Source organism: Vicugna pacos, chromosome 13 (assembly GCF_048564905.1).
Source record: "Vicugna pacos chromosome 13, VicPac4, whole genome shotgun sequence".
NCBI lineage: Eukaryota > Metazoa > Chordata > Mammalia > Artiodactyla > Camelidae > Vicugna > Vicugna pacos.
The window spans coordinates 36,139,012-36,161,502 of NC_132999.1; the positions used below are offsets into that span (position 1 = coordinate 36,139,012).

General features: G+C 46.9%; 1 protein-coding gene across 6 annotated transcripts in view; it reads right to left on the reverse strand.

Moving 5' to 3' along the window:
* SZT2 (SZT2 subunit of KICSTOR complex) overlaps window positions 1-22,488 on the reverse strand; it is a 49,449-nt gene extending 26,961 nt beyond the window's left edge. For 2 of the 6 annotated variants that reach the window (XM_072974612.1, XM_072974611.1), the window contains exons 1-17: window positions 22,364-22,452; window positions 20,878-21,015; window positions 12,909-13,034; window positions 12,426-12,599; window positions 11,959-12,129; window positions 8,571-8,702; window positions 7,677-7,818; window positions 7,167-7,273; window positions 3,681-3,891; window positions 3,285-3,455; window positions 2,800-3,034; window positions 2,487-2,616; window positions 1,578-1,720; window positions 1,175-1,327; window positions 918-1,032; window positions 490-707; window positions 175-390 (exon numbers count right to left, since the gene is read on the reverse strand). In XM_072974612.1, coding sequence (XP_072830713.1) covers window positions 175-390; window positions 490-707; window positions 918-1,032; window positions 1,175-1,327; window positions 1,578-1,720; window positions 2,487-2,616; window positions 2,800-3,034; window positions 3,285-3,455; window positions 3,681-3,891; window positions 7,167-7,273; window positions 7,677-7,818; window positions 8,571-8,702; window positions 11,959-12,129; window positions 12,426-12,599; window positions 12,909-13,034; window positions 20,878-20,922 — 2,489 coding nt within the window. In that variant the 5' untranslated portion in view covers window positions 20,923-21,015; window positions 22,364-22,452. Of the gene's footprint in view, window positions 1-174; window positions 391-489; window positions 708-917; window positions 1,033-1,174; window positions 1,328-1,577; window positions 1,721-2,486; window positions 2,617-2,799; window positions 3,035-3,284; window positions 3,456-3,680; window positions 3,892-7,166; window positions 7,274-7,676; window positions 7,819-8,570; window positions 8,703-11,958; window positions 12,130-12,425; window positions 12,600-12,908; window positions 13,035-20,877; window positions 21,016-22,363 lie in introns of all 6 variants that reach the window. The other 4 variants (XM_015236062.3, XM_072974613.1, XM_072974614.1 and 1 more) reach the window with 3 other exon arrangements.
* Window positions 22,489-22,491: the final 3 nt, after the last annotated feature.

A 22,491-nucleotide genomic window follows, 5' to 3' on the forward strand; every position in this document is an offset into this window, starting at 1 on the left:
GCAGTAGCATGCACTCCTTTGTGCTGGATACTCTGCATAACGGCAGCAGCCAAGAGACTGGGGCTGAGAGCGGGGCAGTGTTTGGCTTAGGCTTTCTGCCAGCGTCCAAACCCAGCGTCTACACTAGCTCCCTCCTTGCCCCAAACTGCCCGGCCAGCTCTGTGACTGACGTACTCAGTGAGGATGGAGAGGAGCTGGGCGATGGCGCTGAGCGGCAGCGCGGGGGCCAATCCTGATGGGACACTCCAGAGCCAGCGCTGATGGTAGAGGTAGCGGGACAACGACGCTAGGCTTGAAGAGGCTGAGCGGCCCGACACCAAGGGCAGTGGCCCTGGTGGCTCCAGTGTCAGCAAGAAGGGTGCCCGGTAGTCCAGGGGTAGCTTCTCATACCTGGGCCATGGGGGCAATTCCTGGTTAATCTCTACTCATACCTGGCTCAGCCACAGCCCTCCACATGCTCCGGGCCCTATCCCAACCCTTCCCACCAACCTGATGAGTAGCTTGTCCAGCGGCTTATGCAGGACCACAAGGCAGGGCCGGTCAGACAGAGCCTGCTGTGGCCCCAGAGTGGGGGGCGACTTGGAGGGAGAGTTGCCCCCACTGGTGCCCCCCAGCCCTTTCCGTTTCACCTTGGGTGTCGGTTCCTTGCTTTGCACCCGGTGAGGGAAACGTAGCCGCAGGATTTCTTCCTGCAAGCCTGACACAATCTGAAGGAAAAATGTGATCAGATCCTCCCACTCCTGTCTCCTACAAGTGGGGAGAAGGGGCCCAGGGACAAGGTGACAGAGCCCTCCACCGCCAGCCTTACTTGGTCTGGGGGCTTCTCTCCCTGCCAGCCCTGGCTCTGTGGGGTCTGGGGAGAAGGAGCAGGTCGATGCTCCAGGGCTCCTCTGGGATTGAGTTAGGGTCCAGCTCACCTTGTGCCGGGCCTGTGCTGGCGTGCCGATGGGAAAACCCAGGCGGAGTACCATGCATGGGGCCTTGGAAATGATGCGGACCATGTAGAAGGAGGAGGGGGGCTGGTCTGGGGCACTGGGGAGAAATGGGAGTCAGTGAGCAGCACTCGGCTGGGAGAAAATGGGTTTAGGAGGAAGGAAGGAGAAAGTTTGGGGTTAGAGGAAGAGACACGGGATAAGGGGGAGGGGGAAGAGTGAAGGGACATCACTTTGCCCACCTGGAGAGCAGCTTCACATAGGAATAGCCCTCGACCAGCACGAAGCTGCTCCAGTCACGAAGCAGCGAGGTCAGCGAGGAGTGCGAGATCCTGCACTGGACTGTGCTGTAGCGCCCATTGCTGCCTGGGGTGTGCAGGTGCTTGGGGATTGGTCTGGGAAGAGGGTGTGGAGTGAGGTCAGACCTCCCAGCCCTAGTCTTGGGGGAAAAGAACAGATTGCTCCCTCTCTCTTCTAGGCCCTGTCTGAGGATATGGGGGCTGATGAGCAGGAAGGCTAGGAAAGAGTTGGAGCTTTTCTTGGCCAAAGTCAGTAAGAGCTCATCTACCACCTTCCTTCCCCATCACTTTCTTTCTCCTCACCCCTGCTCCTCCATCCCAGCTATGGCCCTAGGAGGATACCCACGTGTCATGTTCCAGGATTAGCACTAGACGATGCATGTGCAGCCAACGCTGCCATGAGTTAGCATCCATAGACAGCACTGGCTTCCAGTAGGCAGCAAACTGGGCATGGGAGGAGTCGGAACCACTGTGCTGAAGGGAGAGCACCTGAGGACAGGAAGGATGGCCTTACTGGAGTATTCGTGAATAATCTCCAAACAGCAAATGGAACCATGGGGCTCAGGCAGTCAGACGTGGTGGTGGTGTAAGGCCAAAGGAACCGCTAGCCCAGCCTGGGACGGAGACAAAAACTGCCTCCAATACGAAGGCTAGATTAGGATGAATGAGCCCAGGAATGGGTGGTGTAGCCCTTTAAAGCTGAATCCAGGCAAAGGACACAACTTGCCAAGCTTCCATCACTGACTTTGGAGGAAAGTCACAGAGTGATGGCAGGACCTCAGGATGGAGCCGCTGAACACCAGCGTAAGCCCCCTGCCTGGCAGTGCAAGGCTGAAAGCTGGGGCGGAGTGTGGAGAAAGCACCGGACAAAGGAACACATGGTCAAGAAGTGCACAGTTCACGTGGCTGGCAGCGGTGGGAAACAGCCGAAGGTGCCGGGGAAGCCAGAGTACACCATGCTGGACGGCAAGGGGGCTTGCAGTCAGCTGGAAGACCGCCATCTAGACATTCTGCAAGTTTTTCCCTCTGACCCCCGTGGTCTGCTGAGGACAGCCTCTCTCTATAGAGCCTTCCCCTCCCCTGGGGGCATGGAAGGATAGGGGAGAATTGCTCTCAAGGCTAAAGCTCAGGGTTCTGGTTTGGGAGCCTCAGATTTGAGAGGGGAGAAAACGAGCACGGTTCTGGGCTCAGATGTGGTGCCAACTCGAGTCTGGGTGGGCACAAAAGGGGAAGAAAGAGTGTCAGAGCCACTCACCGGGGTGGTGGAGCCGGGCGGGATGTAGAAGAGTGGCACTCCGCTCTTGGTGCTGTCGGGAAGTGTGAAATGTTCCGGGACTGAAGAGAAGGACTGAAGGTGGGCCAGCATCTGGTCCGTCTGGTTAATGCTGCAGACCAAGGGCCAACCCTGAGCCACATCTGACTCTGGTGGATGCAGAGGAGGGGAGCCACAGGGACACACGGGACCCAGGACACAAGTCTGGTGACTTTTTCCAGTCCCCAGTTTTACACATCTGTCCCTTCACACGACAAATGGGGCATCCCTCACTGAGCCTGGAGACCTCGCTCACCTCTGCAGCGTGTTCCAGAACCGTCGGATAACGTGGGTCCGATACAGCGAGCGAATGGGCTGCCTTAGCGCACAGGACACATCATGCAGGATGTCATAGCCACCTTCCATTGTCACTTCTACCCGGGTGCCCCGAGGGCCCTCAGGCTCCAGGGGCCAGGGCGCCACAGCCACGTACTCGATACGCATGTTGTGTTTCCACAGCAGCACCAGTTTCACCTCCAGCTGGGACCCTCCTTCAGGGGAAGCAGGAGGGCTGGTTGGGGAAGAGGCCTGGGACTCCAGGCCTGGGACTGAGACCCTCACCCACCTCACGGAACTCAAGCCTGGCCAAAGGTTACAAGCATGGTCCACAGAGTTCAGGCCCAGAGCTTGCCAACTGACACAAACTGAATTTGTCCCTGTGACACCCTTTCATGCGTGGGACGTGTGTGTCTTCCACTCCATTCAGATTTGTGGGATACAGCAGGGCCCAGTGACCCTCACCTTTGGCCAGCGTGACCTCTCGGACACTGTAGCCCTCTCGAAGCCGCACAGACACGGTGCTGACCAAGTCAGCTGGCACCTCCTTCTCAGTGTGCTTCTTTCGGCGCAGGGCCAAGGCAGGGTTGCTGCTTGCAGAGACCAGGTGCTCATTAAACAGGCGGTGCTGAGAGCCTAAAAGACCAGGGAGGATGGGGAAGGGAAACGTGGTTCTCTGTTACCTGACAGAGGTCTAGCAGGAGGGTCTACACTAAATCACGAGGAAAGAACAGTGCCAAAGCCGTCAGCCTGTTATACGTCCAATCCCCGAGGGGCCCAAACCCTAGATTGACTCCAGCATCATCTCTGGGTCCACACTCCACTCTCCTGTTCCCACACCTGCCCCAGTCTGCCCCTCACCACAGTAATATTCAGGGTTCAGGGCTTCCCCACTGCGCAGGAAGGAGTAGAGGAGAAAGGCCCGGTGGTAGACAGTCAGACCCAGGTTGCCTGGCTCAGGCTCAGGACAAGTGGACAGATAGGAGCCAAATGTTGCCATTGCGATGAACTTCATCAATTCCACATTGGGCACATGGCCAAAGCTGCAGTCGTAAGAGTAGACGCCTCCCACCTGAAAAAGGTGAGCAATGAAAGACCTAGTTCCAAAAGAGAAACCGGAGAAGGAAGTACAAGAGACTGAGCTGGGTGGCTGTTCCCATGCCCGGCCTACACAGTGGGAACTGGGCCAGTGCTCTCTCAAGACAGACCACTGCTGTGCATTTTTCCTTCTCTGAGCCCTTCTGTCTTAAGCCCATGCCATCTGGTCACATTCTTCTTTCCGCACATCAAATACCAGCCTGCCCTCATTCACTAAAGATTTTGGCCACCGATTCACTGAATTCCTTTCATCATCTTGAGACTGCAGTGTTAACAAAGCACTTCTCATACTTTAGGGTACAGACAAAACACCTGGGGATTAAAATGCAGCAGGTCTGGGGTGGGATCTGAGACTCTTCATTTCTAACAAGCTCCCTGGTGATGCCAACACTGCAAGTCTGTGGACCAAATTTTGAGCAGCAAGCCTATAGATCAGAGATCAGCAAACTACATAGAACCTGTGGGCCAAATCTAGCCTATCACCTATTTTTGTAAATAAAGTTTTATTGGAACACAGCCACACCCATTCATTCTCATGTTCTCTGTGCTTGTTTTCATGCTACAAGAGCAGAGCTGAGTGGTTCTGACAACCATATGGCCCGCAGAGCTTAAAAATATTTACTAGTTGGCCCTTTACAGAAAATGTTTGCAGATGTATTCTCAATGGTTCATGCAATTCCCTAGCTCTCAGCTCCTTAACCCTCATCTCCAGGAATCCTCTCTATTCCACTTACCTGCCCGCTGGCTACACATTTGCCCTTGGCTTCACCTGGAACTAACTTCCTCTTTGCAATTTCAATTGCCACATACCACTGATTACATAAAACTTTATCCCTTTTTTTTTCTAGGTTTCTTCCATCCTGCTCTTCCTACTGCTGTTCTTTGACCTCATAAAGACTCCCAAGCCTTGAACCTCTGCTCCTTTCAAATCTATCCAAGTCCTCCTGGCCCTCCTTTCTCAACCCAGCCTGAATCCCATGTTCAAGCAACTTCGCATGCCTCATCCTCAACTCCCTGGCCCTCTTGACTTTATTCTGCTTCCACCTGAAAACCCCAACTAGGATCACAAGCCCTATACTCAGATCTCAAATGAGATCCCAATGGATCTCAAATACAAAAAAACTTCAAAGTTGTGTAGGTCGGCACCACATCAAAATATCATGCCCATGGAGGGGGAGGGTATAGCTCAGTGGTAGAGCGCATGCTTAGTGTGCTTGAGGGCCTGGGTTCAACACCAAGTACCTCCATTAGAATAAATAAATAATTACCTTCACCATAAACAAAACAAAACAAAACAACAACAAAAACCACCACACCCAATCCCACTAGGCCTTCAGGGCTGTCCTCAGTGCTGCTCCTCCTTTCTGACTCTGGCTCCCGCCCTTATAGTACACACCTTCACCTTCTACTTCACCAAGAAAACGGAAGCCTTCGGGGGAATTTATCTACATTTTACTTCTTAGTCTCAAAGAAGAAGTGACCCTTTCCTGCTCCAAAAGAATCCCTCAGTCTGTTTCCTGAACTGATGCCCTCCTGTCAGTTTAGGGACTCCATCCAGCTTCCTCTCCTTTCCCTTATTTTCCAACTCTGCTTCACCAAGGCTCCTTAGAAGCATCCTGAAGTCTCTAGCCTAAAAAAATAAAACACAACAGAACAAAACACCCCTCTCCTTCCACCCCGTGTTTCCCTCTGGCTGCCATGCTCTCTGGCTCCCCGCTTGATCTGAACAACCAAATTCCATCTGTCAATACTCGTCGCCACTTCCTTCTCCTCTATCCACTCTCAATCCACCACCATTGCCCTCGCCACCTCTCCACTGAAACGGCCTGGAAAAGATCCCCGTGACCTCCGAATCGTCAAATCCAAAGGGCACTTTTCATTCCTTATTTTACATCTCTCTGCTGCATCTCACCCTGTAAAGTACCCCTTTCTTCCCCAAACTCTAACTTCTTTAACACTGGAATCTCCTGGTTCTTGTCTGATCATTTCCCTTCATTCTTTGCTGGGCCCTCTTCCTATAAAAGACCTTTAAACACTGGTGACCCACAAGTTCTTTGGGGACCCTCTTCTCTTCTCAATTACCATCTGTAGGCTGCCAAATCCTAATTCTCTCTCAATAGTGCTGTCTCCTGAGTATCAGATCTGCACATCCAACTGCTAACTGCAGTCATTTATTGCATAATTATGCACCATGCTAAGCACTTTCAATGTATCATCTCATCCAGTGAGGAAGGTATATTATAATCTCCATTTACAAATGAATCCAACCAAGCAGTGAAGTGGCATGCCCAACGTCACACACCTAGTAAGTGGAGCCAGGATTCTGGCCAGGCACGCCCAACTCCAAAGGTGATGTTTAAACTGCTGTCCTGCTGACCCAAGGCACAACGTACACACACACGTACACACACACACCTGGATTCACTGTCCTGTCCTCACGCCACCCCAACTGCTTCTCTGCATTTGCTTCACCAGCTGAAGTCAGAAACGTGGAGACATCCTTAGCCCCTCCTTCTCACCACCCCTCACATCTTGCTAATCATAAGTCATGCTGACTCTACCTCTTCATCTTTTCAGTCCTACTCCTTTCTCTCTTACCCCAAATTCCCCTATTTAAGCCCTGATCCTGTCTCACCTGGCCACTGCAATTTAACTGCCTCCCTGACTCCACTCCTGCCCTTTCCCCAGGAATGAGTGACCTTTGTAGAACATAAACCCAACTAGTGATTTTCCTTCTATTTCTCTGTATTGACCATAGAATTTTGCTGGAACTCCTAGCATAGCAGAACTGGCTCTCCAAAGCTCTGGCCTCTGCCTACTCTCCAGCCTTGTCTCCCACGGCTCTTTGCCTCCTATAGTCCATCAATCCAAAGTGGCCACAGGTCCCTGAAAACACCTACTTCTTCCTTTGCTTAAACTAGTTGACATGAGTTTTCTGACCCCTGCAACCAAAACAGTAATAACTAATAACGGGGGAGGTAGAACTGGAACTGACCGCCACACTGCAAATTCTGCATTCTTCTTACTGTAACACGCTGCCTCTCACATCCTAAGGAAAGAGGACAAAGACCAGAGTTCTCTCCCACCACTGCACCTACCCTGTTCTAGACATGAAGCCCCTACTCCAGCCCCTCCAGAATGATGTTATTGGCTTTACCTGGGACATCAATGCCTGCAAGAAAGTGACCAGCCATATCCCACCTTGTGAGCTATCACACTTCCCTCGCCTCCTTCCCAGAAAGTACTCACCTGCACAAAGGAACAAGCCACAGTGCCACTGCGAAGCTGGTTCAGCAACGTCTCACACACAGCAACATCAGGGACACTGGTCACCCCATCTGTGATCACAATGATACCTGGAGCAGGAAACACCAGACTCACTGACCAGATGAAAGTTACAAGGAGGCAACCAACTGACAGGGCCCTGAAGTCCTTAGTGTCCACCAACTAATGTGTCTCATAATCTTCCAACAATTCCTTCTTTCCTTCCCTCCTGCTCCTTCCTCTTGAGGGCTGAATCCCAAACTCCTCCAGAGTGATGTCCTTAGAGCTCTATTCCTTCTCACTAGGGTCCCTAATGGTTGTCAGAGCTGGGGTACTTGAGGTATACGCTAATAAACACTTACCATTTACAAACACGGAAACAGATCCTCTTCCCTGGGACCAGATGATCCCCTGGAACCTCTATCTTTGCTGACAATGCCCCCCGTCCTTCCTATATCCTATTTCCCCAATCCCACCAACATTCCTTCTACTGACCTGCACTAGAGTTTGAGGGCAGCAACTGCAGTGCCAAGATGCCTTGACGAATCATACTGACCAGCCCAAGATCAGCTGTCACCATGGAGACTCCCACTTTCCGGCCTGGGGGCTCCCCTGAGTCTGGGGACTGGTCCTCTGCCTGGCCCAAGTTACAAAAAAGATAGAATGGGACAGATGGCATTGCTTCTCCACCCACAGTAAAGCCAGAATTTGTAGCTCAGCACTGCCCAGGCCAGACGGGCCTAATCCTATGAGCACCCCAAACACCCTACTATGCTGCCAAGTCCTGACTAGGAGCCCCCTCCCCTATTGTGTGCTTGGATACTGACCCTCAGATGGGCAGGGAGTCCAGCACCAAATGAAGCACCAGATTGTACTGAAGCAGAGTTTCCCCACCTTTTGCCAATAGGTCCCCCTTTCCATCTTTTTTCTATCGCCATTGTGAAATATCTAATACATCAATCAAATTAAGTCTTCAGACATATAGAACTGCCATCTGCCTGGCTACTTCTAGGATTTCTCAAGGAACGAGAGAGTGCATTCCAGTGAGCCCAAGCAGCTTTATCACTGATTGTACAAAATACTAGTCGTCAAAGCCACCCACGATCACCTTCTTAGATCCACGGGGGGAGAAGAGCCAGGTCTGAAAAAACACAAGCAAATGGCCTTCACATTTTCTCCCAGCAGGGATGTGTGCCTTGGAGAGTGTATCTGAGCCCTCTTCCAACAGGGAGCCTGCTGTGTGAGCTCACTAGCACTTCTATCCGGCTCCCTCGCCCTGACTCTTAGCCCTTGTTTCTGCCATCTTTTCCCTCTATATTTGACTTGTCCTTCCTCTCTCCTCTCTGTCCTCCTTCCAAGCGGCCTCATCCCACTTTCTCCCGCACACACCTGGCTCTGGGGGTCATACTGCTGCTGCAGCGTGGTGGCCACCTTATCCTCAAAGAGGCAGAGCTGCTCATACACCTGCTGCAGGAACGCCTCCCGCTGAGAAGGGTCCAAAAGGCAGCCCTGGACCAGCACCTGAGAAGCACAAGAGAAGACCCAGACATGAAGGTCAGGGGGACACTGGACAGCATCCCTCTGGTCTCCCTATCAATTCTACATTCTGGGCTTCCCCAAGCCTCCGCATGGGGGTGCCATAAGATCTTCCGGCTTCTTCTATCTTGGCCTCTGGGACATTGTCTTTATAAGCTGCCCTAGCTGGCCAGGCAAAGCCTTTTTTATTTTGACTCCTACTTTTTTCTTCTTGTTGATTTCTAAGCACTACACACAGAAGCTGTTCTGGAACTTTTCTCTTTTTTAGGCTCAAAATCTTCTTATTCCCCCAATGACTGCTCCATCCTTCATTTTTGCCTCAGGGTTAACACCTACCCCCTCTTCACAGAGAAAGGTAACCAGTCAACAGGAACTCCCCACTCACCCTAACCCCGAGTGTGTACTACTCTCCAAACCACTGAAAATGTCTGCTAGACATTTATATCTACCTGTGTTCTTGTTCTTTCTTTGAGGCTCGGAAGAAAAGATTCCTCCTTCTCTTTCTCCCTAAAGGTAATCTTTCCATCCAATCTTGGATTTCTTATCTTTTGTCTTTCTAATATCTTCATTGCCTCTCCGTGGGGTTTCTTCCCTTCTGTGCTCCCATCCTAAGAGTATTATACAGGCTTAGTGACCCCTGGGATCTCTCCTCTCCCTCTCTTCATCAGACTCCTACAGCCTGTCCACATCTTCCCAGCCCCCGCCTGCCTGTGCCACAGCCGGAAAAGGCGAGAGCAAGACTCTGGACCACTAAAAACCTGACTGTGAGAAAAAAAATACAAACAGAATCAGAGGAATAGTGGGAAGTGGGGCTGGGGAAAGGGGAGAAAGATGTTCAGAGATGTACTGTTTAGAAGACTGAAAACTTGGTCAACCCAAGGGTCAAATAATAAGGGTCTGGCTAAATATATAGTGACAAAATATGATAAAATATTAAGTCAAGCTGCCATTAACAATCATGTTTTCGAAAAACATTTAGTGACACAGAAAAACACCCATACAATACTTTAAAAAGTCAAGACGTAAAACAGTGTGTCTGGAATGAGTTGGGTGTTTCTCCTCTCTCTGGATGGAGGGGTGGTGGTGAGGGGGGGAAACACATACTCACAGACAAGAAAGGAACTCCATAACACACGTCAGTAGTAGTTATTTCCAGGTGGTGTGTTATAAGTGAGTTTTGTTTTTCTTTATATTTTATGTATTTTTCAAATTTCCTTCAATGGACATGTATTATAAGTGTCATAACTATTTTTTTTTTTTGAAGAACAGCACAATCCACATTGAGGGAGCTATGGAGACAGTGAGGAAGCTGCCTGACTTCTTAGCTGACTTAGTGACAAGTGACCCTGGGGCTTACCTAAGTTCTCAGCCCTCTCCTTCTCCCCAGCTGCTGTCCTTGTTCAGGCCTTAACTCCAGCCCCATGCTGCAAGAATCTTCTGCCTGTTCTCCCCAATCCAGAATTTGTCCCCCAATCCATCTTCCTCACTGGTCACAAACAAGAGTGACCTTCCTAGCGTACACAACTGATCCTGTTACTGACATTCAAAACCTTCAGTGGTTCTCTACTATCCATGGCTAATGGTTTTAACAGCTAGCATCTGCATGTTTGCTATGCGGCAGGTACTTTTTTAAGTGCTTGACATGCATACTTCAATCACTGTATAATACTGGTACTGTTAACATTCACATTTTGGAGAAAGGACCCAGGTGCACAGAGAGGTTAAACAATCTGCATAACGGCATACAGTGGTATATCCAGAAAGCAAATAAAGCAATGTGATTCCAGATCCAGTGCTCTTCACCACCATATTAAGCTCCCAGACAGAATAAAGTACAAGTTCTTAGCCATGACACTCCAGGACTTTCATAATGATGCCCCGACCTCTTTCTCCAGTCTCCTCTTTACCACCACCCCTCCCCCATTCAAACTTCACTGTGTCAAACTGAGTAACATGTAGTTTCCTAGAACACTTGTGATTGAGAACACAGTTTCATACTTCTGTCTTGGCTTTTGTTGGCCCCTCTGCCTGGAAAGCCCATTTGCTCTTCTCTGAGTGGTTAACATCCTTTAGAACTCAGTTCAAATGTCTCTTTGTCCAGTAGTCTTTCCTGTTGCTGCTCCAGGCTGGGCTGGCTGCTCCCATTGCACCTAAGTCATCACTTATCAGTGCCCTTATCACATTCAACTGAAATTACCTCCTTCAATATCTGTCTCTCCTACTAAACACTCAACTCTTCCCATTAGGATAGGGACAGTGTCTGATTAACCTAGCCCAGGACCTAGCCCAGGCCTGGTGTAGATCAGGCTTCAGTAAGTGTTTGTCAAACTGAACTATGTGTTGAGTGATTATCTGACACCCAGGCCTTCCTGACTTGACTGTGAGCACCTGCAAAGCCAGACCTCTGTCTGGGAATATAGCCTACAACCAATAGCCCTAACATGTGTACTAGGAGATCACTTTAAACCAGGGCAGAGGGCTGGATCCAGGCATGTACCAATTGCCTTGATGTATATTTCAGCCCCTCAGATGCCGTTCTTTGCATCCCCTTCTCTCAAAGCCATTTGACGGCTAAGGTGACAATGTAGCCACCAGGGACAGTTTCAGGGTAAGCCCTTACCAACAGTGAAGGGTGGTTAACAGCAGAAGAGGGGAAACTGGGCCAATGCTTATCTAAGCCAAAAACAGATATTCCAGTAACAGACTTGGCCGTTCTCCAAAAGGAGTGCCTTCTGATAGCCTGCTTGGGTGTTGGATAGGCCCTGTAATTATCTGTATGGTCAGCATTACACCCGACAGTTCAGGGGGCCCTCAGAGAAAATGACCCTCCTCTGTCCCTGGAAAAATAATGTTTCTGGATCTTTGTTATATTTCAAAATCATAAAACTGTCCTAAAAGATAATCTGGGGGTAGTGCCAGGAGTTAGGACATTAGCAAACCTTCTGATAGAACTAAAGGAGGCGGGGGAGAGAAAACAGACATTCAGTGGCCAGAACCAGAGACTCACAGGAGTGAGAGAGGCATTTGTCTAATCAATGCCAACTGACCTACAGCAGATAGGGAGGCCCTTTAAGACCAGAGCAGTAGATTCTTCTTCAGAGGAGACTCACAGAGATAACTAAGAAACAGGTTCAAGAAGAGCTGGGGACTTTGGGCACAGAGAGTAGAGACAGGATCAGAACTTGGTCAGTGGACTATCAATTAGGTCTGAGGATATGAAGTTGGAGAAAGGATGCAATACCTGGTGGGACTGCAGGCCAATGATTGAGGAGTAGGCCTGGATAGTGATGTAGATCTCAGGCTGGAAGTCGATGCAAGATCCAGGCACTCGGAAGGGCCGAAGCAGCCCGCCTAAGCAGCGGGAGAGGGCATGGAAAACTTCATCAAACAAGATCTCCCCTGTGGAATCATCCTGAGGGCAATGCAGAGAAAGGTCTCTCAAGGGTAACCAAAGGCAGCTCTGAGCAGAGGGCAGGAACAAGCAGCTTCCATGGGTCAGTGGGACTATATCCTAAGGTTGATCAGACCCCCAAATACAGTGCCCTCGATGGAACCGGATCTGTCTTCAAACACCCACCATCTTTTACACGCCTTTCTCCTTCCTACCATGGTTAGCTGGTATCATTTTTCCCTTATCCCAGGGCTCTCCCTCTTCTCCTCCTTTCCCACCCCATCCTTTCTGCTCTCTGTCTCCCTCCAACCCCTTACCACAATGCCAGTAGATGGGCTGAGGTCCAGCTCAATGACAAATCGATACTGCCAGGCCAGGAAGGTGACCCGGGTGGATGGGACAAGGAGGAATGGCCTTGGGACCACTGGTTCATCTGGCTGCCACCCAGGAGGCAGGACACTGAGGACTTCCAATTCCTCCTCAGACTGAAGCTGACAATTAGGATGGAGAGAAAAGGAAAGAGTCAGGGAAGAGTCACTCCCTTCTTCCCAGGACCTGACTGCCACATCCAAAATGACACACCATCGGCTCTACCTCCTGCAACCCCACCATGTACTCTTTCGAGCTGGAAAAAAATGATTAAACAAAATTTCCCCTGTGGAATCATTTTGTGGGCATAGCAACTTGCTCCTCCTGGAATCGGACCCCTCAGAGTTAGTCTCCCCTTCTGTTTCCAGCACCTTCCTTAAAAAAATAAAAAAGATCCTCTGGATCACATCCTGTGTGTCTCTGGACCTCACCAGCATCTCCTGGGGTGTGGCCTGCACAGTCTGATGCAGGTGATTGAGGAACCAAGCCAGGCGAACATTTCGGGAGATTCGGTAATCCTTTTTCATCAACAGGAACACCTGCCCAGCTTCTTCCACCTGGGGACGAAGAGAGACATTTCATCGATCTATAAAGATTCACTGAAGAGGGAGGGTATAGCTCAAGTGGTAAAGTGCATGCTTAGCCTGCATGAGGTCCTAGATTCAATCCCCAGTACCTCCTCCAAAAATAAGAAAGCCTAATTACCCACCCCCCAATAAGATAACTAAATAATATAATAATAAATAAATGAAATATAAAAAAATAATAAAGTCATTGATTAAAAAGAAAGATTCAGTAAGTTCCTAGTATATGGAGATCATGGTGCAAGTAACTTGCCAAAGAGCTTAGAATCCATCAGTGAGAAACAAGGCAGCAGAGATGAAACCTTTATCCCCACCTCAGTGCAAGGTGTCCCCAAGAATTCAGTTCTCAACTCTCTGCTCCCATTCCCCCTATGAAGACCTCTATAGAGACAGAGTGACCTTTGCACATTTCAATGTATATGTCTGTTTCGCCTATAAACTGTTAAGTTCCTTGAGGGCAGGGACTGTGTTTAGCTCTACTTTTGTGTCCCTGTGCTTGGCAAATTGCTTAAAACAAAGCAGTCACTCAGTAACACCTGGCAGTTCCTCCATTAGGAGCCTTGACAGCAGCAGGCACTAAAGGAATCTTCACCGGGTGAATGGCAAGCCTGCCAAAGACCTCAAAACCAAACTTCTGTGGGTCACAGTCTCCTGCCCCCACCCTCCTCAGTTGCCAACACCCTAGTTCCTTCCTTCCATTGCCTCAAGGGCAGTCCATTTAACAATGTCTTAACCAACATCAGTTCCCTTGCCCGTGTCCTCACCTTCCACTACACAAGCCCAGCCAAATCCTGACTTAGATGAATTTGACCTTTTTCCTTATCCACATGAATAGCCATGCCAGTTGCACTTTGGCAGAAACTCATCACCTCACCAGTGGTGCCACTTCTTGTGGCCTTTACCAATCCAGCAACCTCTCCTAACCTCCTCACCTTTTCCAACTTCTCAACCCCTGCAGTCCTGGCAGATAAACTTGCCTACTGTTTCACAGAGAAAATAAGGGTCAAATGGTCTGAACTCCTCAAATGTTTCCTCCAGATTAATCCTTATCTGTAACATTCCTTTACTCCTTACTCTTGCCTCAGACGAAAAGATTGCTCTCCTCCTGTTCTAGACAAACTGCAAATTTCTCCTCTTGTGTTTCTAGTGAGGAGGGAAATACCAGGCTGCGAGAAAGTGAGCAGAAGTCATGACTGCCTACTGAAAACGGGGTGCTGAAAGGAAGTGAAGTTTTTCTTTTCAAAAATAGGGAAATATGCATAGAGAAGAGGTGGAAAAAGTCCTGAAAGAGCAATAATGAAGGGTGCCTGATGTCAGAGAACAGTGTGGAGAGCTGAGATGCAACGACTAAAGATGAAGAAAATCTTTCTTCTCCAAGACAGAAGGCAAGTATCAGGAGATATAGGAGACACTGGGAAATGGCAGAGATGAGAGGAAAAGGAAGAGGAAAGAAACTCATACTTACTGAGCATCTAAAATACATTCCATAGTGCACTGTAGAGGTTAAGGACAAGAATTTCAGATTCAGACAGCCTGGGTTTGAATCCCAATTCAGCCCCTTATTACCTGTGAGATGGTGGAAAATGTACTTAACTTATTTAAGCCTGTGTCCTCATTTGTAAAATGGAGATAAATCCTAACACCAATCTAGTAGTGCTGCTCTGTGGACGCAGTGAAATCATACATATATAAAGTGCTCAGCACAATGCACGGCACTTAGTAAGAATATAACAAAAGTTCACTATTACAGGTTATCACTGGGCACAGCACTAGGGCTCCTCATATAAGTAACCATATAAGTAATTACTTGTGTGAAGTAATTCAGTCTTCACACAAAACATTTAACAGAACAAAACTGAGGTCTGAAAAAGTTAAGTGACTTAGCATAATTTGTAGGCATAGGGTCAGAAGTCAAACCCAAGCCTGATGAGCTGCAAAGCCCATCTACTGAGCATGACAAATGGATCAAACTGAGGGCTTGAGAGCAGAGAGGATTTAAAGTGGTCACAAGAAGGAACACAATGGGGGTTTATAAGTAGAAAGGATGCTTTGACATAATCAGAAAGATAAAAAGACAATTTAAACATCGATATGATGTGATTCAATATTTTTGTGCTATGTCTCTATACTATCTAAAGCCACACTTTGGGAAATATGATTGTCTACTGTATGGTTTCCCTACACTGGACTGAGTCAGCCCTGGCTGGGATTCTGGATTTTATCCAAGAATTAAGTCAAGGTACTGAACCCCTTCTTTCAGCAGGGCAGTACTATTATATCTGCATTTTAAAAAATTCCCTCTGGCTACCATATGATTCCGAAAGACCCCCTAACAGCCATGAGAGATGACAGTGGCCTAGACCAGAGCGACTCAAAGTGGCCATTCTGTGAACTGTTTGAGACTGTTCCCTGATGGCACCAGGATTTATGCTATTATTGAAAACCAGCACTGCCTTTCACTGAGAAACTCATGGAAAAAGTTAGCTGAATTAACCTACAAGACAAGTAAGCTTAGTTGCATTTTAAGGGACCTTTAGAATAAGATGAAAAAGAACTGGTGATTAATTGGAAGTGGGGAGGAAAGTAATTTTAAAAAAATTTCAAGGATGACTAAGGTAACATGAGAAACCAGTAAGCTGCAGGGTGATTTCCACGTTAGCTAGAGAAATCAGATGTAGTTATCTCCCATCACTTTTAACCACCACCCCTCTCAAGAGGTCCCATCAAATTGTACGCTCTTATTACCACACTCCTAAAGACAAAAGGGGTCTTTTGGCAAAGAAGGAAACTGCAGCAATGACTTGACCTCTCTACCTCTGATCCCTGGTCTGAGGACAAGATACCCTCATAAACCAGGCAACTTCTCCCTCAGGACTGACTGAGCTGGTGCGGGTGATATCAGAGACCTCTCTTGTCTGTGAATTGACTATGCTGGAGCCTTGCCAAAGTTCTTATCTAAAAACAGCGTGGGTTGGAGCTCAGTATTATCAGGATAGGAAGGATATCCCAGGTCAGCAGCCCTTTCTGTTTATCACTCTATCCCCAGAGCCTGGTGCACTGCCTGGCAATAGGATGCTCAATACAATTTTGCTGAATAAGTGAATTCACTGTATGTTTTAAGCAAAGCAAATTCAATATTTAAAACGAATCATAAGCAGTACAACTCTTCTCACAGCAAGGTCATCTTAACACTAGTCTCAATACTATTTTCCTTTTGTTCTTCCTCGGTACAGACTTATTTTTTCAAATGCCAGACCGTTTCAGTTACGCAAGGAAACACCAAAGAAAGGAGTTTGGGCCCAGACTGAGTCTGAGTTAAAGGAGGGAGAGCACATGTCCATGAGTCAGCATCATAAGGAGAGTTGGGGACACCTGCTCATTTCATCTTCTAGGATTAAAATCTTGGCAACTCCAGGTTTAATAAATGAACCTTCCCAGGATTCCCTGCATTGTTGGGTATCTCTGTTAGGCACTCACAAGACAGTCTGTACTTCCTCAGAGCTTCCACCACAGTTCATAATGAAGAATTTGTGTACTTTTTAATGTTGGTTTCCCCTCCAAGTGTAGAAGCTCCAGGGAGGTAGGGACTATCTATACATTGTTATTTATTTATTTATTTAATACTTAATTTATTCTTTGGGTTTTTGTTTGTTTTTGCTTTGGGGGGAGGTAACTAGGTTTATTTATGTACTTATTTATTTTAATGGAGGTACTGGGGATTGAACCCAGGACCTGGTGCATGCTAGGCATGCACTCTACCACTGAGCTATACGCTCCCCCCTATGTATTGTTCTTTGCTGTATCCTTAGCAACTAGAATAGTGCCAAGACACGTTAAGGGTTCAAATAATATTTGTTGAATGAATGTAAGAATGAGAGAAATTGTTCTCACAAGCTATATTTATTCTCTTCTGTTTCAAGCTTTGTTCTTGATATTTTACCAGTGTGTTCTAATTTTTCACTCTTATCAACATCTGCTTTTCGTTGTTCAAGAGTTTCCATCCTTCCTCATTTGTGTTTTGGAAAAACTTACCTATTCTATTGTTTGGATTTTTCCTTTGCCTCTATGAAAGTTGTTTTTACCAAGTTTTTTTTTCCACTGGTATGTTCCTTCCTGGTATTAACTTCTTTTCTATAATTCTGGAGTCCAGGAAGTGGGGTTTTGGTATAAATTCTCATAGATTTGTTTTAGAAGGAATTATAGTACTATGGAAAGAAAATGTGATATGACAGCTGAGACTCTGGGCCTGAACTTTAGTTTCCTCCTCTACAAAATACCACCACCTACTCCATGATGTGTGAAAGCACACTGTAAAGCCAAAAGTGCCATATAAATGCACACATCAGCAATAACAAGGTGCTGCTTCTTTGAGTCTGGAGGAAGCCCTGCACAGCCACTCACTTCAGCTTTTTGTGCTCATCCCCATACAGTTGGCACAGTTGGAAATTTCTTCACACTGAGCAAGAATCTGTCTTCTTGATAGTAACGTGACCCGTTCTTGAAATCTGTTCTCTTGAAAATATCTAATTCACTTTGGGTTTTACCTCCTGAGGCCACACAGGGAAAATGTGACCCTGTGCCAAAGGAGAATCTATCAAACATCTGGTGATGGCTTGAGTCTTTGCTTCTCCATAATAAACATCCCCAGGTTCCTGAAGTGTATCTCAAGCAGCATGGTTTCAAGTTTCCTCACTATTTTATATCTTTGATCATGTGCCTATGAATGAACTCTGGCTGGTCTACTTTTCAACATAAAATGTGGGGGCCAGAATGTAACACAGTACCCAGGTGAGGTCACAGACTCTGAAGTCTCTTAGAGTCTATGCTGGGGAAAGCTTTACCATATTATTGACCTGAGAAGCCTCTATGACTTTCTCGCTTGTGCTGCTGTTAAAACACATGCCCCATTCTGTCCTCATGCAGCTGGTGTTTTTGGACACATACAATTATTCAATTAGTCCTATTATATTGGATAAATTCAGTCTATTATTCTATTGTGAAGCTTAGACTGCTGTTTCATCTTCTAGTAAATCTCTTTCCAGCTTAATTTCCCTGATAATTTAATCAGGATGCCATCAAGTCCAAAGAGGACAAAGCAAGGTGAGCATGCATTCATTCATCAGTCAACAAAGTTATGGAGAGCCTGTTACATGCTAGCGTTGGGCTAGGTCCTAAGGATACAAGGGAAAGCAAAAATTGGCATCCTCTGCTCACACAAAATTTACCCTAGAATGGAGAAAAAAATTAAGCAAACGCTCACTCTAATTACTATACCATTATAAACTGTGACAGTGTGCCAAAGGGTAAGAATGTGGCTTTATGATAGTATGTAACAAAGTAACCAGACTCAGGCTAGGGCCTGAAGAGAAAGCGACACTCAAGGTTGAGCAGGTTTTGCTAAAGTGGGGAGGGAAAGGGGGATACACCAGATGGAGGATACAGACAAACACTGTGCTATTAGGAAAGCGTCTTCAGACTAGGAGTTAGCAGGCTGCTAATTCTACTACTCTTCAGCTTCCAATTCTCCACTTTGTCTTAAAGGTTATTTTGAATGATGGACTGACTCTTCGAGACCAAACTGAAGTCTAGTTCATCAATCAGTTCTTACAGAATCCACTCTCTTGAAACCAAGAACATTTCCTAACTTGAGCTTTCTCGCAGCATTCCCCCTCATACGTGATCCTTCAAAGTCAACAACTATGTTTTCAAAACATCACCCTCTAAGTTTTCTTCACATTTAAGATGTAATTTACCAGAAACAAAAGACTGGAGAATTAATTTAACCAACTAGAATGGTATTTTTCAAAGTGCAAGCCAAGGACCAGCTGCATCAGAATCACTCAAAGTATTTGTTAAACTGCAGATTCCTGCCCCCCTCCCCCACCCCATCGGGAGGCCAACTGAATGAGGAGTTGAGGGCTCAGGAATCTACATTTAACAAGCTCCCCCAAGTGATTCCTCCACTTTACTGCTTGAGAATCCCTGAATGAGTTGTGTTCTCACAGCACCCACACTCATAGTCCCTAATACTTAATCCTCCTGGGTCTGAAGTGCTTTGGAGTGGTCTGGCAAAGAGAAAGCAGGGCTTTGAAGTCAGAGACCTGGACTCAAATCTGATTCTAATTCTTGCTATCCAGGTAAACTTGGAGAAGTTAGTTTCCCAGGTCTCAGTTTCTCCATCGGTAACACATAGATAATACCTGCTTCATAAGGATGTTATGGTAATTCATCAGGAGAGTCAGGTCAGTGGTAGAGGAAGCCTATCATTCTTTGGAACATTGATTGAGGCCTACATACCATTGATAACAAGATGAATAAAACATCACCAGGCACTGTGCTGCATACCCTGTATACCAGGATGAAAGAACATTGTCCATTTCATTAATTTGTTGTTTGTTGCTCCTGTCCCTTGGTGGCTAAGGTATAAATTATTTTTGGAGCCTCTCCCAACCCCTGTGCTATTTTCTGATAACAGAGTCCCACCAAACAATGTAGTTTCCAACCACCCCCCTGAACCACTGCACTTGTCCAAGTCCTGACCCCTGAGCGTGGCTTCAACCTGAATCATCTTTGCCAGCCTTATCTCTCACCCATCTCCCCCGAGCTCGAGCGCCTAGGATCAAACACTGGTTCTGCCACTTGTTAGTATAAGGCCCCGGTGAAGTTACTTTAACTCTCTGAGCCTTCGTTTCTTCATCTGTGAAACAGGGATAGTAACAGTACCTATTTCATGGGGATTTTTTGAGTATTAGACGATACTCAGGGCACTCCATGTTAGCGATGCCCACTGTCACTGCACCCACACTAGCAGCTGTTTCCTCTCAGCTCCCTGACAGCTCTGAGCTCCTTCTCACCTCTGGATTTTCACTACTCCCCTTGCCTGTAATACACTCTGCCTCTTCTCACAGCCACCTTCTACTCGTGAGAAGGCTTTCTGATCCACCCCTCACCCCACCACTTAACAAGGTAGGTTAAGAACACCTGCTAAACACCCACTCACTCTACTTTTCCTCTGAGGCACTTATTACCATAATTCAATGTTTGTTCATGCTATTAAAATAGGGGATGTGTCTGACGCTGCTCCGTGTCCACCCTGATACTTAGCACAATTCTGAGTCCACAGCAGCATGCATGAAATAACTTAAGTATCTGAGGAATTAATGACTTCTTAAATCCAACTATGCCCAGTCTTTCTCTCTTGGAATTGCAATAACCTCTAACAGTCAGTCACTTTTCTCCCCAGGGGCGGAACTCTTTGCTCCCTGTATCTTCTGAGATAAAATTTCCAGAAATGTAAATCAAGAACTAAACAAATGAACTTTTGGCCAAGCGACACTTCCAGGAGTATGTGTCTTGACTCCAAGTTACTTTAGGTTTGCCCTGTTTAATACAGTAGCCACTACCGTATGGGGCTACTGAGCCTTTGAGATGTTGCTAGTCCATAGTGAGATGTGCTGAGTGGGGGATGGTATAGCTCAGTGGTAGAGCATATGCATAGCGTGCATGAGGTCCTGAGTTCAATCCCTAGTACCTCCATTAAATAAATAAATAAACCTAATTCCTAATTACCTCCCCTTCAAAAAACAAAAAAAGAATTGCTTTAAAAAAAAAGACTAAAATAAAAAAGGATACCAAAAACAAAGTGAGATATGCTGTAAATGTAAAATACACTCTGGGTTTTAAAGACTTGGTACCAAAAAAAGAATGTTAAATATCTTATAATTTGTAATATTTCATACATGTTGAAATAATATTTTGGAAATATGGGGTTAAATAAAACATATTATTAAAATTAATTTTACCTGTTTCTTCTTACCTTTTTAAATGTGGCTACTAGAAATCTTACACATACGGCTTGCATTAGATTTCTATTGGACAATGCTGTTTCAGACTATCTGCCTAAAAGGTATGTTGTATTTCACCACAGCATCCCTCCATTTCTTCTCATTTTAATCTGTAACAAAACATACTCTAAATTCCTTCATAGGTTTATCTCGGTATCGACACTTCTGATGAATGGGATACTCCACCACCCCTCTGAACACGTCTGGTTCTTTTAAATGGGATAGCTTCCTACAACCACATTTAATTCTGAGTCTTATTACACCAAATCCCAAGGAACCGGAGATTTACCATCTGGTGGCTCCTTTATTATTTACACTGCAAACACTATGGCTAAGAACACAAGATCTGCAGCAGACCACCTGTTTTGGAGTCCTGGCTCTACTACTTAATAGTTGTGTAACTTTGTTACTCTTAGTATCTCTGTGCCTCAGCTTCCTCAACTCAAAAAGGGGGATGATAATACTGTCTACTTGGTAGGATTGACAGAATTAATTGATGTTGGTAAAGTGTTAAGATGGTATGTAGCACACAGTAGGCATTCAATAAGTAACGACGACTTGTGTCATTATACACATCTCACCCTTCCCACCCACCTACTCATATATTCTCTTGCATTACTGTGCATCTCTCCTAGTGACACTGTTCTTTCCAAATCTGAGATTTTACATTCCAGTCTTCTAACTCCAAAACTCTGCTGCTCAGCTGACAGCAGCACTTTGGTAAGGTACTTAATTTCTCTCACTTTTCAGCTTTTCTGTAAATAAGAGTGGATATTGCTACCTAACTTGCATAAGTTTGAATAACACAATATATGTAAGTTCCTTGCATGGTCCTTAGCACCTAATGGATACTTCATATGCATTTTCTGATTTAGAACATGGGATCCTCACAATACACCATAAGACAGATATTTTATGAAGAAGGAAACAGGATCTGGGAAGTCAACACTCGCCCAAAGTGTCAGAGAGCTACATGGCAGCTCCAGTATCATTGGAAAGAAGTTTTACTCCGAGCCAATTGTTTGAAACCGAAGTCACGAAACCGAAGCTGCTTTCCAAAGGCATGAGAGCTAGAACTAAATTAATTCATGCTGTTCCTGGCATTCGAATGTTTGAAGAAATGCAGAAACCGGCGAAGTATCTCTAAAAAGCTGTGTTGCACTGAAACTGCAACAGAAAATCATGATACAGATTTTGTTAATATCATTATAAGGTCAAAGAAGCCGAGAGCCCTAGAGTCAGCGACGTGGATGAAATTTCAGCAAACAAAATTGAATGACGAGCTTCTCCTCTAGCCCCCAGAGGAAAACGCGGACCCCGGCGTGAGGAGATGCAACTGTCGGGCCTTCGGGGCTGGCCGGGCCGCCCCCTGACCCGGAGGAGGCCTCGGCCGCGCCCGGCCGCCGGACCCTCCCCCTCTGATCTCGGGGCCCAGCGCTGCGCCCGCCCGCCCCTCACCTCTGGCTCCGGGCGCTCCGAGGCCATCACACAGCCCTCCTGCGCCGGCCCGGGCCAGAGAAGCTGTTCCGCTGGTGACCCCTGACCCGGGTTCCTCGCTCCCAGAAGAAACCGGAAGCGAGTGGGAG